At 40.7% G+C, this 16,139-nt stretch overlaps 1 protein-coding gene across 1 annotated transcript in view; it reads right to left on the reverse strand.

The window, feature by feature from the left end:
• MYOF (myoferlin) overlaps positions 1–16,139 on the reverse strand; it is a 111,241-nt gene that overhangs the window by 13,982 nt on the left and 81,120 nt on the right. Inside the window, exons 32-42 of the mRNA XM_063132884.1 lie at positions 14,973–15,050; positions 13,030–13,211; positions 12,772–12,930; positions 12,559–12,657; positions 11,123–11,284; positions 9,317–9,482; positions 8,166–8,242; positions 3,855–3,866; positions 2,393–2,491; positions 1,702–1,827; positions 16–171 (exon numbers count right to left, since the gene is read on the reverse strand). Of these exons, the coding sequence (XP_062988954.1) occupies positions 16–171; positions 1,702–1,827; positions 2,393–2,491; positions 3,855–3,866; positions 8,166–8,242; positions 9,317–9,482; positions 11,123–11,284; positions 12,559–12,657; positions 12,772–12,930; positions 13,030–13,211; positions 14,973–15,050 (1,316 nt within the window). The remainder of the gene's footprint in view (positions 1–15; positions 172–1,701; positions 1,828–2,392; positions 2,492–3,854; positions 3,867–8,165; positions 8,243–9,316; positions 9,483–11,122; positions 11,285–12,558; positions 12,658–12,771; positions 12,931–13,029; positions 13,212–14,972; positions 15,051–16,139) is intronic.

The following is a 16,139-nucleotide window of genomic DNA, read 5'->3' on the forward strand; positions in this document are numbered from 1 at the left end:
GACACATTCACTCACCAGTCCATTGTTATCCTGAGGTTGGAGTTCTAAGCCTCGGGCAATATAAATCCGTATAATACACTCTTGAGGCACACTGTCTGGTAACTCACGGAACTGCCGCGGAGGAGGAGGTACGGTAGGATCGTCTGGTAATGAGTAGATCCTAAAGGAGCCCTAAGAAATACAATGAAAGCTAATACATAAGCCAAACCAAGCCGTTTTAATTGGTCACTATGTACTTTTTCTGCCTTTCATTTTTTAAAGTTTTTTTGTTTTTTGTTTTTACAAACTCATCAACCTGAGTAAATTACTTAAGTTTTAGTCTATCCTGTTTACCCTGACTTTTTGTGATCTGCCCAGAGAGTTTTGGCTCTCGGGCGATATAGAAATGTAATAAATAAAATTATTTACTTCAGAAATCATTTTGACAAGAATAATTAACTCAGAAAGCAACTTTTCAGAAACATTATTTTTGATAGACCAGGGTTTAAAACAGGGCTGGGGGACCTTTTTTCTGTCAGAATTCACATTCCCTTGGGCTTATCTGTTAGGGGCTGCATGGTGGCAGTGGGCGGGGCTGAAACCAGAGGTGGGTGAAGCCAGATCCAAAAGTGAGCCTTTTTTATCACTTTCTGTCAACCAGTGGGTTGATGAGGAAAATCTAGATCACCTTTGCCAGAGTGGGTTGGAATTAGGCCGAGGGCCCCATGAAATTATGCCTTACCCGCTTTAAAACATTAGACAATGACCCTGATCTAGAGCAGCTAAACATCTTGCACTATCAGCTATGAAATAACTTGTATGTACAGATCCTTCTTTTTCCCACAGCCACCAATAGCATGAGATTGTTCATATCGCTGATGGGTCAATGTCATTGACTTGACTCTCAAGTTCCCTCTCTGGAAGTGGAAGTTTTACTGATTTAAAGTCCATCTGCAGCAGCATTTAGTTCCTGGAAAAACTGCTCTGGATGGTCCCATGTCCCTCTGGAGTAAATTTGCAGAAGGCTAACAGTGGTGCGAGGTGAGGGGGAGGGCACTGGTGAATGGAAGTGCCTTCTACTTGCGGAGTGGCATTTTTAGATCCAAGCCCTTATCTCCAAAAGGGTGCAATTGGTTAGCTCTGAGAATGCATATGCATGCTTTAGTGGATTCTGTTTTATTACTACAGCATACAAAACATGGTCTCACGAGGGGCAGAATCCAACAGGGCCCTTATGCCTCTGCTGATCCTCCTGTGCCTTGCAGAATCCCTTCTGCAAATGACTCCCTCAGCTTACACGAGGGAGATTTAGTGCTTCCGGGACCAACCCAAAACAAATGGAAATCCTTGATTCTGGAAGAAGGCAGGTTGGCACAGCTCGCATAAGAGAGTTCCAGCGACTGGTCTCCTTCCAGAAACGAGTGTTTCTGCTTGTTTCGGGGATCCCTCTAGTATGTGCCAAATCTCCCCTGCATAAGATGTGGATCCCACTTGCACAACAGCATCAGCGAGACTCACCACTTGCGGAAGGGAATCAGGGGGAGAGGAAGCGCTCTGCTGGATTTGAACAAGGTGAGGACATAGCTCATTCTTCCACCAAATAGTAGAAGCATGGCTGGTTGGGGATACTGGGACCCATAGTCCAACACATCTGGAAGACATTAGGTTGGGGAAGGCTGGTGTAATTTAAGGGATGGGTGTGTGAGTTCCTGCTGCTTTTACCTTAAATTCCCCTACAACAGTAGGGTCATCATTTTCTTCAGATTTTCCCCGTTGCAGCTTGAAAGTTTCACAGAAATCTCTTAAACCCCTAAAATCGGGTACATTTTCCAGTTCACAGTTGTAAACCTTCAATAAGTAGTTGAAAAAAAGAAAAGAAAGAATTTACGCACAAATTAGTGACAGGCTTTGATAAATTTAAAATTTTGAAAAATATTTATATTTGTTAACAGGTTTTTAAAAGGAATGCAGTATTTGGAGGGAAATACTCAATTATACTTAAGAATTTTGACATTTGATTAAGATTCAGAGTGTCTGGGATAATAAACCAGTATGTAGCAATGTTATAGCACGCAATTTATTATTTCACATTGTCATTACTGTGCAGACAAGCATTTGTAGCACTTCTGGAAAAAGTGCAAATTATAATGTCAGAGAAAATGGTCAGTTTCAAGTGTTCCATGTGGCAGTTTTGGAGTTTTTCACATTAGGCCTATTTCAAAAGTTTGCCCTATATAAAAACAACATTTCAAAGTACCCAGGTAAGGGACTCATTACATGGAAAAAAAAATAGGGAGGGTGAGTGAGTTGGGCCAAAACAAAATTGATCTAAAGTCCAGTTATAATTCAAGTTGATGGCACTGTAGAAAACATAACCAACCAATGCTGGGTGTGTCCATATCTGAACAAATACCTTTAGGGTATCATATCCTTTTTGAATGTATTGCCCACATTTTTCAGTATCTCCTATTGAAGCATAAAACTTGCTCCACCAATCCACAATTTCTTCTTCCTAAAGTTTGTCGATAAAAAAAGATAAGGTTAGGTGGAAACAATGAACTCTAAGATGATTATTCTAGCCCTTATATGTGGGTGCTGAGCAGGACAGGCCTGTGCCAGAATACTAGTCCTCTCCTCCTGTAGAATGCTGGTCCCAATATGAATCAGGACCATGCACAGGTACACTAAGGTAAAACAAAACGTAACCCTCGGCTATGCACTACATGATTAGCATAATGTGTCCATGGGCTCTCAGCCTCTGTAAGGCAGTGTCTAGGTAAGACTGGGACTTTCCCTTAGGAGAAGCATAAATAAGTATGAATATTTCACGGAAACCAGACTCAAACCTTTGAATAACATTGGTTACCTATACAGCAAAAAATTTTATTCAAAATTATAATTTACTAAGGCAAAAACAGATATATGTGGAAATGTATGTACTACATCCTGTTTTAGTAGGGGCTGGTGTGAAGCACTGAAGTGACAGCGCTATGTGCTTAATCCTTTCCCCTCCCAACACTTTTCCACTCTAAATGACCTCTCCGCCTGCTTTCCCTCCCAGAGGATCCTCCTTCTGAAGCTGCTTTTTCAGAGAAAATGGGTTGTTGGGACTATGCTACAAGTAGTTCAAGTCTTATATCTTGTTCTTCCTGCAGGAAACTCACAAGGCAGGTTTCCCAAGAGCAGACAATCTGACCAGCCTCAGACTGCTTAGTTTGTACAATGTAAAGGGATTATGGGTTTTATCCAATCGGATAATTGGATTTTATCCAATATCCACATTTATCCAAAAGTCTCTCCACTGACAGAATGTTTTTTGAGCCAGGGAACTCTTCCATCAGTGGAAGGGGAAAAGGGAAATTTTTCGCAACTCCTTCTCTCCCTACAGCCCCTGCACACACACACAAAATCTGCTTGGGAGGGATGGGGGACTCTTTGGAACAGTGTAGTAGATGGTGCAGGGGGCCGCTGGGGAAAGGGGGAAATCAATGAAAATGTCCTCCCTTCCCGTTCTTCTAGATCAAAGAGCATTGAAGCCGCTGCTGTTTCAAAGATCATCATAAAATTGGATACATTCAACCATATGTTCTGTATTGCCACATCTTTTAGAAGAAGTTGAGTTTTTTTATTATTATTATTTGAACAAGAGCAGTAGCTCTGATAAGGACTCCAAGGGAGTTCCTGTATGAACCAGCTTCACCATTCAGGTGAAGCTGAATTAGCTCTTTGCACATGTGAAGCTCCCCCACCCCCAAATAAGGATGATCAGGAAAGTGCTTCTCAGTGGGGCAATGCACATCAGACACTCTCATGACCACAAGTAACCCCTGGATCAAGTATCAATAACCAAAATCCCATTCAATTGGTTCAATTACCTTTTCTGTGAGCTGCTCAGAAAGACACATCCAAAGGCCAGGGGTGGGGGGAAGAAAGTAAAAGCAAAGCAGAACAATTAAAGTTTAGTCAAACATCTAATTCAGTATATTGAATAAAAATTATACAAGAGAAAAATGGTGGGTTTTCATGGATATGTTATATTTGCAAATAACACATTTTTATTTGTGTCTCTTGATGTCACCCAAGTACTTCTTTGTGGGATATGTTCATATCGAAATCATCAAACCTGTCATACTCTAGCGGTTTGCTACTCTTGTCAAACGAGGGTAAACAAGAAACTATCTAATGGAATGATCACAAGAACCCAGCCTGATTATTCCGTGACAGTCAAGAACTCATTGATTTGTTCAGAATCTCCACGTAATTAAAATGACTGGTTATTTGCTCCAAAGGCAAATAATTTTCATTTATTACTCCTAGAAAAAATAAAATAGAAACTTTCCAATCCAATCTTATGTATGCCTGCTCAGAAGTAAGTACTGCTGAGTTCAATGGGACTGACTCCTAGATAACTGTGTATAGGACTGCAGCCTTCATTTCTGTTTTGCAACCTCAATACCTATTTTGGAATTTTACTGTGCTTTATTAACCTATCACACAGTTCATATGTAGCAACAAGCCATGGGTTGTCAAGGCCATATGGAAGTAGCTGAGTATGCTTCCTACTGCCTATTTGGTGTTTCTGCTTTCGTTTCTGGTTTATAAAACAACCCAGGAATGGAGGGGTGTTCTGTGATGTGCAAATTTGGAACTATGGGTTGCTGAGAGGGAAACAACCCAGAGTTTTAATCCAACAACAAACCACGGATTAAAACTGTTTTCCCCTCAACAACCCAGAGTTCTAAGGTTATTTCATAAACCGCATCCTGTCTCCCACATTGGCTTGTCAATATCAGATGCTTCTGGAGAGCTTATAAGCAGGTCATGAAGGTAACTCACTTTTTAAATGGATACTGTTGTTTTTATACTGTTTTTATGTGTGTGTGTGTGTGTGTGTGTGTGTGTTTTTAAATTGTATACTTTTAATGTTTACTATTTTTAAATGTTGTAAACCGCCCAGAGAGCTTCGGCTGTGGGGCGGTATATAAATGTAATTAAATAAATAAATAAATAAATAAATAAATAACTCCTCTAATTTCATGACCCCATTATCTGGTATTCAGAGCAATCAGAACATCTGGACTGTGGTTTTCAGTGTGGTAGCTATATGAATGTCACACACAACATGTGAACCAACACTCAGTAGTTGAGTGTGGGTTCATTGGAACTGTAGGTTATTTTGCTGTCTGAACGCAGTCAGGGTGGCTTGATATCAATGCACGTGTGGATTATTTTTCTCAAACAAGCCACCTTAAAAACCCATGGTTTATTGTTGAATTGTTCAGGGTGGTTAATAAGCTACACTGCATGGTTAAGGAGGCACCCTGGCTGCGTTCAGATAATATGCTAACCCACAACAAACAACCCATATTAAGTAGCATGTTGAGAATACAAACAGAGAAAAAATCTCTGTTTTTTTCATGCTGGGGAATTCATTCCTTTTACACTGTACAGCTTTTAACAATGTGAAGGGAATGTGAAAAAAATGTTTATATTTGCTCTTTTTCACCAAAATGTCAAATGCATTAAAATTGGAGAAAATGTAGCAGGAATTAAAATGTCCCTGCTACAGTTCTCCCTTACACCCCCTGGCAGTATTTTAATAAATGTGCTGATTACTTTGCAAAATTCCTTGAAAAAGTTCCCAAAGCAAACTACAATCAATCTCTAGCCATGAATGCAAATGATGATACTATCCACATATAATGATTATGCACCAAAAGCCACTCATTATTTATAATACGTATTATATATTATAATTTTAATATAGCAGACAACTTGAGATTTTGGAGAAAACAAAAATGGTCAGCACCAATTTTCATTAAATATCCAAGTCTTTTTTTTTAAAAAAAAATCTTGTTATATATCTAGCAAGCAATAAGATTTATCAGATCAAATTAGCAAACAAATCCAGACTCCAAATGATCTGCCAATGCAAGTATAGAGCTACTGTGAATGCTGTTTTTCCCATTCTCAAAAGAAGTTGCTGCTCTGGAAATGCCTCACTTTGTATCAATGGAAATTTAGTTCTAAATCATAATTCTGCTTCAATTAGACCTTTCGTTTTTCTCCAAAGCCTCCCTGCAGAAGATCCAAAAGAGAAGTAAATGCTCAGTGACCCACAGCGCATAAGGCCCCAGGTGAATAGTGCTTGCTCATGCATTTTTTCATACATACATACATGCACCGTTGTTGCAGAAGCCATTTTGGTGAGTGCTGTTGACATACTGCTTAAGCACTAAAAATTGGAATGTAGTTTATGAAAGTTCTATATTGATTACTCTATAGCCTGTTCTCTGCACATCCTTATTTTATGCTTGTTCTAATAAGCCTTTATCTGACATGCTGTTAAACCAAGAATGTGGAACATCTGGCCCATGGGGCCTCGGGTGTGATCCCACCCAGAAGCCCTACCCCTCAAAGGCAGGAAGGGATGGGAGAGGGATTGAGCAGCCAATCACTTTGCACTTGACCAGAACCTCCAAGAACTGGCTGAGCCCTGAGGTCAGGGTTCAGGTGGCTCCTGAAAGTGGCAGCCAAGTGGGCGTCACTTGTCCCTTGCCTTCCCCATGCAGCTGGCATTTCCAGGAGCCAACTGAGTCCTGACATCAGAGATCAGCTGAGTCCTGGAAGCACTGATGAGGGCACTTTGCTTATCCTTTGCCTTTGCCATGTGGGGAAAGTAAAGGACAAGTAAAGCCGCCCACCCCCAACCCCCACCCATAGCACTGGCTGAAGATCTCCAGCCAGCACTTTGGTCTGGGATCTGATGATGTCAGGGGACGGAGCTCTGCTCCCTAACATTATCTGTCTATGAAGGAAGGTCCAGGGGGCAATCCAGTCCCAATATGCCCCCCCCATGCTTTAAACATTGGGATATTACATATTTAAAGAAATATTCATCTCTGAATAAAGTAACATGAAAATATACAGAAGTACTTGAGCACCCACTCAGTTTTAAACACTTTTGAAAACTAGAGTCTAGAATTCCATATTTTGATTGGTCACACTTAACCCCTGGTTCTTGGCTAAATACCAACTGGAAAATTCCACATAATATACAAAAATGTAAGGGCTGATTATAGCTACCCACCAACAGGTTAAAGCTATGGACACAGCTGCATGTCTAGGTAAGATGAGAAGTTAACAGGTAAGATATTAAAAGCCACAGACTCTATACCATGCTACAGTCTGTATTCTCGCTGATATTGCTCAACAGTAGTAGTGAATGATGACCTCAAATTACTGATGTCAGATGGGAAGAGTGAAGGCTACAATGAGCATACATTACTAACTGGAAGGACATGGACCTCTGTAGTTTACTTTACCATCGCTCAATGCGTTTGCTCATCTAATTGGCCATCTCCATATGGTACAATTAAAGGGCAGCTACACTACATCAAAGACTAAATGGGATGGCAGTCAGAAAGGGGGTGGATTCTCAAAGCAAGACAAACAGGGTTGTAAACAACCTGCAGTTACAAGGGGTGGGGGACACATAAATCACTGTTCAAAAACGTTAAAGGTTCCATATTTGGCTGATGAACCTCAAACATTTTTGTCACATGCTGCAGAAGCATAAAAAATGCTTTAATCATCAGTATTTGGACTCATATTTGCCTTTGATGAATAACCTTGCAGATCAATTAACTGGCTGGAGTTGGCATGGCAGTGTTCAATTTACAGCGAATAATATGGAATATTTAAGTATTTATAGAACCTCCTAAATGCACATTTCCATCTCAAATTTTTGCTATGTGCATATAGGTCAAACTACTGTTTCCATGCAACTGCCATGCAGAGGAGCAGTTGTACTCACTCTGATCAATTGTCAAATATTTCAAAATTTGAACCTCTAGAACTGCAAGTAAACCAAATATAGCTCTAACATTATTCATCTTTTTATTCACTGAATAATTTTGAACAGCAAATATGTTCAAAAGCTGTTGGCAGACAATTCTCACACAAGATACACAGGAAAGAGAGGATCATTTACACAGATAAAAAATGTTAAGACTGGAAGAATGGTGAAAGCATTATTTGGTTTGTGTTTTCTGCCACACAACCAAAACCCCAAACAACTTTTACAGACATTTTACCTGGTTAGGCTTACGTCCAGTAAAGGTTGTATGCTAAAAGGCAAACCAACCAGCCATGAAAAAATTTAAAAGCAAAATTAAGAAAATTACCTGCGCTGTTAGTAAGGGTTGTGTGTCTTCCACTTCAATTACCACATCTCGCCGAGGTGCAGCTGCTAGAAGACTCACTGCAAATCAAGCATTTTGAAGAAGCCGAGAAACGTGTGAAACAAAAATGTGCAAAGCCAGAACTGTCATAATTTTAGCCTGTATTTTCCCCAGTTTCTTGCTCTTTCTACATCTCCCTTCATATGGAAGAGCTGGAACCTGAATTATATCACCAAAAGCCCAAGGACAGAAAAGACACACACACATGCACATATAACCATATGCACAGATTTATATCCTTTGTGGGGATTTTAATTGTAAGCTACTATGGGAGCCAATCTTGGCTGAAAGGTGGGGTATAAATATAATAATCAAGTGCTCATTTTTTTTTAGCAGAGAACCAAAAAACATTGTGAACTGTGCAGAAAGCTTCAGCTATTGGGCAGTATAGAAATGTAGTAGATAAATAAATGCTGTATTTCTGATATTTAGAGTCTGACTGCTATTTCTTACATAGCCAAAATGGTGCCACCTGGTATTAGAAAGCTTGGAGGAATGCCAAGGTTTTCAGGAATGCAAAAACTCTCAGGGACAAAAATATCTGGGTGGGGGAAACTCCCCCCAAAACAACCCAATGGGGATTGAATGTGTAGAATGCTGCCTATTCAGAAACCAAGGTGGTGGTGGTGGTGGTGGATAGGAGAAATGGAATGGAATGGCTGAAATTTTGAACATCAACACTGCAACAGTTTGTTGCAGGCTCTACTTGTGTACAATTAATTGCCTAACTCAGTGAAGAAGAATTAAAATGGTGGGACTGAGTCAGAGCAGAAGCACCCACATTAATTATTTCCCCACATTGCAAAATCATGATTTTTGTTCGTGTCCTTGCTGCATCTCTCTCTTCGTGAATAATCCTGGTTCCTTAAAATTGGTACTACCAGTGGCATCAGTCAGCTTCAAAGCCTGGAGCACAATCCACTGAGAATATTGCCTCCACAAGCCCCACAAAGAAATGGCAACCGCACAAAAGTTCCGTTGTGCTCATTTATTCCGAGGGGGCTTGTGTTGGAGATGTTGTCAGTGGACTGTGCTGATGGCAGCAAGGCCTTAATCTGATAGGAGAAACACCTTTGTTTTTATGGGAGCTCTACCTTTCATCTGGGGTGCAATGTCTTCTGTAGTAGTATACGGATCACAGCGAAAATGCTCCAGTAAATCAATGGTACATTGTCCCACGATAGGTTTACGGCCAAATTGCCTGTGGTCTATCACTTTAAGAACCAGGGATGGAGTGTACAATTCCTCCTTGGGCAACAGCTAGTAAAAAACAAAAACACCGTTTCTTAAATGAAAAGGAATGAAACTATACAGTTCATAAGGTTCCCCACTTTCGGACGCACTGCAAAAACTGACCTGTTTTTTTTAATTTTTTCAATGCAGGTCTGCACCAATCACGTACAAAGTCAAATGTGGGTGGCCCAATTTTAACAGCAAAAGGAAGCACATTGGTGAGGCACCCCAAGCCTGCTCAAACCCATAACTTGTTTTTCTGCAGTCTGTTCCTCTCTTCCCTACCACTTATCTTTCAACTGGATCCAATAACAGAAGCGGGAACATTTTCATTTTTACCTTAAAGCAGCCATCGGAGACCCAATTTTGACCAGACCAATGGCACTGGGAGAGAGGGCTTTAACCCTTTCCCTGCAACATCTAAACTGGTCCTTCCCTGCAAAGCTGTTATTAGTTAGCAGGGGAAAAGCGTGCAGTGGTGTGTGTGTGTGTGCGTGCCAATGTGTGTGCTGCTGCTGTATGACTAATAACACCTTTTGGGGAATGGGGTTATTTAGACAGTATGAACAGTGGCTAGAGAGCCAGTGTGGTGTAGTGGCTAGAGTGTCAGACTGGGAGTCCGGAGATCCAGGTTCTAGTCCCCACACGGCCATGGAAACCCACTGGGTGACTTTGGGCCAGTCACAGACTCTCAGCCCACCTCACAGGGTTGTTGTTGTGAGGATAAAATGGAGAGGAGGAGGAGGATTATGTATGCTGCCTTGGGTTCCTTAGAGGAAAAAAGGCGGGATATAAATGCAATAATAAATAAATAAATAAATAACAGTGCAGGGTTAACTCCCTATCCAAATACTACTGCTCCAATCAGAATCAGAGCTTAGTTTCTCTAAGATCACAAGGATCCTGTTCAGACAACATGCTAAGCCATGGTTAGGCCGCTAACGCTTTTGCAGCAAATGGTTAATGAGTGTATTTCAACCGTGGTTATGTAGCTACCATGATTAGGCATGCTTCATACAACATGCTAAGCCATGGTTCACATGGCACACTAAGCCATAATGTTTAGCTCAAAACGCTTAACCACCGTGGCTTAGCAAGTCATCTGAACAGGATCAATGAAACTCCAGCCACACAACTCCTGTGTCTTGTAGTTTGGTCCTTAGAAGAAATTTCAAACTATGCATATATTGTCTCTGTCCATACCAGTTTATTTGACCTATAATATTCTGAATAGATGTGTAGATGGAAAAGGAGACTGTGTTATGTCTGCAGGTACCCAGTGTGTATGACCATGTGCAGCATGCTTGCACTAAGTGCTTTGCCTGGCACATGCATACTAGTCACAGAGCAGAAATTACATGCTAACTTTATGTATACTATGTGTTTGTCACCCCAACACACATACTTTTTCACCTGTCCCTTGATGGTGTGCAAATACACGTCCACAACTGATGTCTGTGACACTTGACATGGTTTTCCATATGTAATACTAGTGGCACACAATGCCTTATTGCACACAGGGATCCATGGAAATTTCAGGGCAAATTCAATTAGATTGAGTGCTTTTACTTGATTATCAACATACACACTTATTCTATTTTTTTCTTCCCGCTATCAATACCAAGTGTGTTACATATTTTTTCTATATGAGCATATCAGCGCCGTACCACTTTCATGAAGAGAACAGATCCAGGAAAATTTGGTGTCTTCTTTAGATTTTTGATCACTACAGATTCCACCATTTCACCTCCACACTCTATAATGAGACTAGGGGAAGTAACAGACGCCATTTGGTAGTTCTTCATGTTGCGTAATCCCCAGGCAAGGATCTGTTAAAAAACAAACAAACCCAAAGTCATGATACCACAGACATTACTAAAAGAAAACTTAATCTACTGCAGAATCAACTAAAAAAACACTACTGACAAAGATAAGCAACCTCTGCATACATATTTATATTGCTATAGACATAAATTATTAATGGACTTTTCCTAAAAAATAAATCCAGCATTCAACTACTTATTTTGTCTAACTGGCTAAAATATTCCATTTATTTAAAGTTATAATAGGTTGGATGCAGGATTCGCCTTCCATTGACAGAAGGGCTCTGCCCAAGGAAGGTGCCTCTGTCTATTTGGAGGGGGGGGATCCTGCCCGCACAACAGATCATTCAGTAGGGTCCCCAGACCCTCTGTAGCATTTTCAAGAGGCTGGAGGAGCTGCCATGGGAAGTAATGGGGAGGAAGGTCCACTTCTTCCAGCCCAGTTCCAGGCACCTAAATCTGCATCCAACCCATTGACTTATAGACATAGTTTGAACATCTAAGAGTCTGAGTAAAAATTCAGCAGTATCTACCCTACTACTATATTGATTAATAGATATATGGTACCCATAGTATGCTAGACAATATATAAAACCTAATGTAAACAGGAAATGAGGAACAAGAATAGGATAAGAGTTTATAATGAATAGTGGGACTGGGTTAGGGGAAGTGGAGGAGCCACTAAAGGTAGGGCTACATTATTTATCAAATCAAATAAATTTAGTAATACTGAGCACTTACACAAAACTTAGAAAAAGTTTTGTATAAATGCAGAATATTTTGCATATGTTATTCCATGAATTCTCCCAATAGCCCTGTATGACAGGCCAGTACTGTCATCCCGACGTCACAGATGCGGGACGGAGAGACTTTGGCTAACCTAAGGCCAAGCACATGAGTGAGGTTAGATTTGAACACATAATTCATCTATTCCTCGCTCAAGCATCCAACTACTACATTGCAGCCCCATTCATTTGGTAACCTAGATGTATTTTTATTTTATTTATTTAAAATCATTTTTAGGCCACCTTTCAGGGTTAAATCTAGTAAAAAGGGTAAAAGACTATCACACAGAGATCTTTTCTTTGGGCAATCAACTTGGAGGAGAACCTAACACAAAGAAAAGAAAATATTCAGAGATTTTGTTCCGGTTGCTGAAGTTCGTCTTGATCAAAAGCAGCAGCCATTGGTTCCATGGCTTTGTGTACATGCAAGTGTCTATGAATCATTAAGCATGTGGTCCTTGGATTTCATCCATTTTCCATCAACAACCACAATACCTCAACAGCAGTCAGTTGAACCACAGGTCTGATTCCTTGTGGTACCATATAGAGGTTTGGGGCTCTTTGTGAAGGAAGAATTGGAAGGTTGGTGCCACCCTGTTTAGAGACAGAGAGACAGAGGTATAATTTATATTAAGCCTGATACATGCATAGCAATTGTCTCATCAAGAAGCCTTGAAGTCTGACAGAAATGCCTTTGGGTTATGTTACCTTTTCACGCAGTATGAGCTCGGCTGCTAAGAGGACATCACCACAAGCCTTGCCCCCATTCAGAACAGGATACCAGAGAAGCTTAGGAGTGATGTCAATATCTGGGTTCAGTTTCACCATAGGAGTGCAAGTGGTTCTTCCAAGAAACTCATCTTTGCCCTGAACAAATTGACAAGTCCAAACGGGTGAATCCTTACTAACATTCTGCTACCATTCAAAAATAATGCAAGACAGAAACATGAAAAACCTGCCACCTACCACTTGGTCACTGTCAAAGAGTTCAACCACCACCTCAGGAGGGTTTTGTGCTACCATTTGGGGATCTCCGTAGATTTCAATTTCATCAAATATGACGGTTTGATCCCATGTTGGGTTGAGTGTTGAGTGGATGATCTCAGTTGTTTTGCTTCGATGGAGGAAGGAAACATGAGCATATGGATCTGAAAGAGTATAAGGTGAATATAAATAAACACACACACTTTAAAATTCTGGATTTTTAAATTGCTTTCCCTTCTCTCTCTTAAGGCAGCCCTATCATTAGGCAGAGTGGAGCAATCGCCTCAGGCAGCAAACGCTAGGAGGCAGCAGCGGCAGCGCCTTTAACCATTCCTCTTGAACTCTCTGGCCATCCCCCAAACTCTTGAAGGAGAGAGCTGTTGGGTGCCACACAACCTGTCCTGCACCCCCTAAACATGCCTTCTGCCTTCAGGTGAGTTGGAGGACCCTACCACATTTCAAGTGTTGAAGTAAGGTCCAACTGCTCATCTAGACAGCTTCAGTGTGTGGAATAGAGGGGGCCAAGTAAGAGTGCACAACCCTGGTTCAGACTGGGATTAGTGTGCAGCAGGGAGGGGAGGATTCGGGGAGGGGTGCTAGTGGGGATTTTAAAAAGAAATTGGGGCTGTACACAGATACTCTAAAGTTAAAAAAAGAATAGGCTCAGCCTCACACTATGCAATTAGCAGGTAGGTTGACTCTCACTGCTGTTAGACCAGCAGTCTGGGGTGACAATCTCCATCTCACTCCTTTGTAAATCTTTGCAAGCCATCAAGACTACCTTCATTAACCCTTTTATGGTTTTGCAAACATTTTTACTGCATACCATGAAATTGTCAGCCCAGAAGCGTTAGTGCTTAGCCTTTGCTGAGGAGAGTAATGTATGCAGTGCATCATACAAATCTTACATTGTGAATGAAAACCAGATGCGATTTTTATTGTTTTTACGTTTCAAAATTGCCTCAATGCATAGTAACCAATCCTTAATATCTTTGCTGAGCTCATAACAAATAGAAAGGGATTATTCCATTTGCAACTAACATAATACACTCCACAAACCTAACACATAGATCTGGCACGAGTCTGAAACCTCCTTATTTATGGTCTCCCCTTCTTCTGAAGTAGTGATGAATGATTAAAGGGTTCTAGGCCTACTATTAGAAAGACCTCTAAATCACTGGGGCCTCTGAAGGACGCCTCTGATGATGGTTATTAGCATTTCCTGTACAAATTGCTATTACCCAGGGGCCTAAGCTATTTAAAAGGTTATCTGGAGGTCATCTTCACCAGCTCCCCTAACAAGAATTGGATTGGGAATGCTGCATACTTTTATTTAACTTTCTTCGTTTAGTCATCGATAAGCATAGTAAGAAAAAAAAAGCTTTGGGGTTTAAGTCCAAGTGCATCTGCTATTATGGTGACAGTTCTGGTTTTGCACATATGAAACCTAGTTTTGTCCTAACAAATACTTATTGTTGTGGTTCCCTGAGAGAGGCTGCAATCTGATGGCAAAACTATCATGGAAGTTTACCTAAATGGGGAAAAAAGATGGCTGAATGGGCCATGGTTTTTAAAAATCAATGGAAACTCCCTTAGTTTTGATCATCAGCTAAGCGGGATGTTTTATGCATTAACATTTTACACATCCTACATTGCATACAATGCAATATTTTATATATTAAACCAAAAGAGACACACGAGGCAACACACTGCAGAAGTGAAGCAGATTGACGTTTTTGTATCGATTTGAAATAATCAACCAAATCTTTGTCCGCAGGCCTCTAGTCCTAAAAGATTGAAGGAGATATCTTCAACTACTACAGTCACTAATCAAGCTATCATTCACTATAGAAAAGCAATAACTTGTTTTTAGTGACGCAGGGGTTCTCTGGATTTAATAGATCCCCAGCTCCACCCCCAAATACCTGAAAAGCTGTCTTTGTCCAAAGCCATAAGATTTCTTGCTTGATAGACATAACACCGAAGGTGGTAACTGTAGACTCCTAAATAAATAAATAAATAAATAAAGTCTAATAAATGAGATGGGCATGAATACAAAAAAAAGCAACACTACCTTTTCTGCTATAACTTCATTTTCCTCACTGTCACTGGATTCGCCTCCCCCCCCATCTGTCTTGTCTGCCTACTATAGTTTGTCTGTCTACTACAGGCTGAAAACTTTCTCCATAGGGATCACGCCAATCCTGACTTCTATTTGCATTAATCCACTGTGCATTAATTAAATCTGTAACATTAGGAATGAGAAAATGATATTCTTATTGGTTGGCTGCGCTGAGTTTCTAGCTGGAAACTTAAATCATTCTCATTATTTTTTCCTCTTTTAATTTTTAATGTGGTACAACAATAGATATAAGAGAAATTTTCCAGTAAAAATCATTCTCACTCTTTGTAACAAATGCTAAATGTGACAATGTAAAAATATGGTTCAGCTGTATTATATACACTGCAATACATATAAATCTGGAGACCCAACAGCTATGGCTTCTGTTGTGCAGTCATTTGATCAGCAATGGGCATCATCCAACAAGTGTTTCATTGCACACTCATTACTGGGCACTCACAGATTTTTGTGGGTCCCTCTCACGATGATGTCTGCCTCCCGCACGCCTCCCACCCTTTCTAGCCTTCTTCACGTGACAAAAAAAAGAACCCCTGGTAAGTCTATATTATTTTTAAAGCTGGAAGTTGCCGCTATCTCCTGCTGTGTGCAGAAGTGGTGCAATAAAGATGACCCTGAGTAGGCCACATGCACGTTGTTTACTTCCTCTTTCCCCTCCCTGAAAGAGGAACTATTGATCAACAAAAGTGGGGGCGGAGAAGTGATGGTAGGCAGGCGTGATTTCCCCGTCTGATGGAGCTCAATGTCTCTTGGTTTGAATCCAGCGGAAGGAGCAAATGATGTGCTTCCCTGAAAGAACAGCCAATGTTCTTATAGGAATTAGCCATATTTTTCACCCCACCCACATGATTTCCTGGGTTCAAATGTCACCCGTAGTGTTGTAGGAAGTTGCCAGGAAGGAACTGCAACCATGACAGACTTGTAACACAGGAACTGGTCCTAAGACGGATTG

The sequence above is a fragment of the Elgaria multicarinata genome, chromosome 8 (genome assembly GCF_023053635.1).
Source record: "Elgaria multicarinata webbii isolate HBS135686 ecotype San Diego chromosome 8, rElgMul1.1.pri, whole genome shotgun sequence".
Classification (NCBI taxonomy): domain Eukaryota; kingdom Metazoa; phylum Chordata; class Lepidosauria; order Squamata; family Anguidae; genus Elgaria; species Elgaria multicarinata.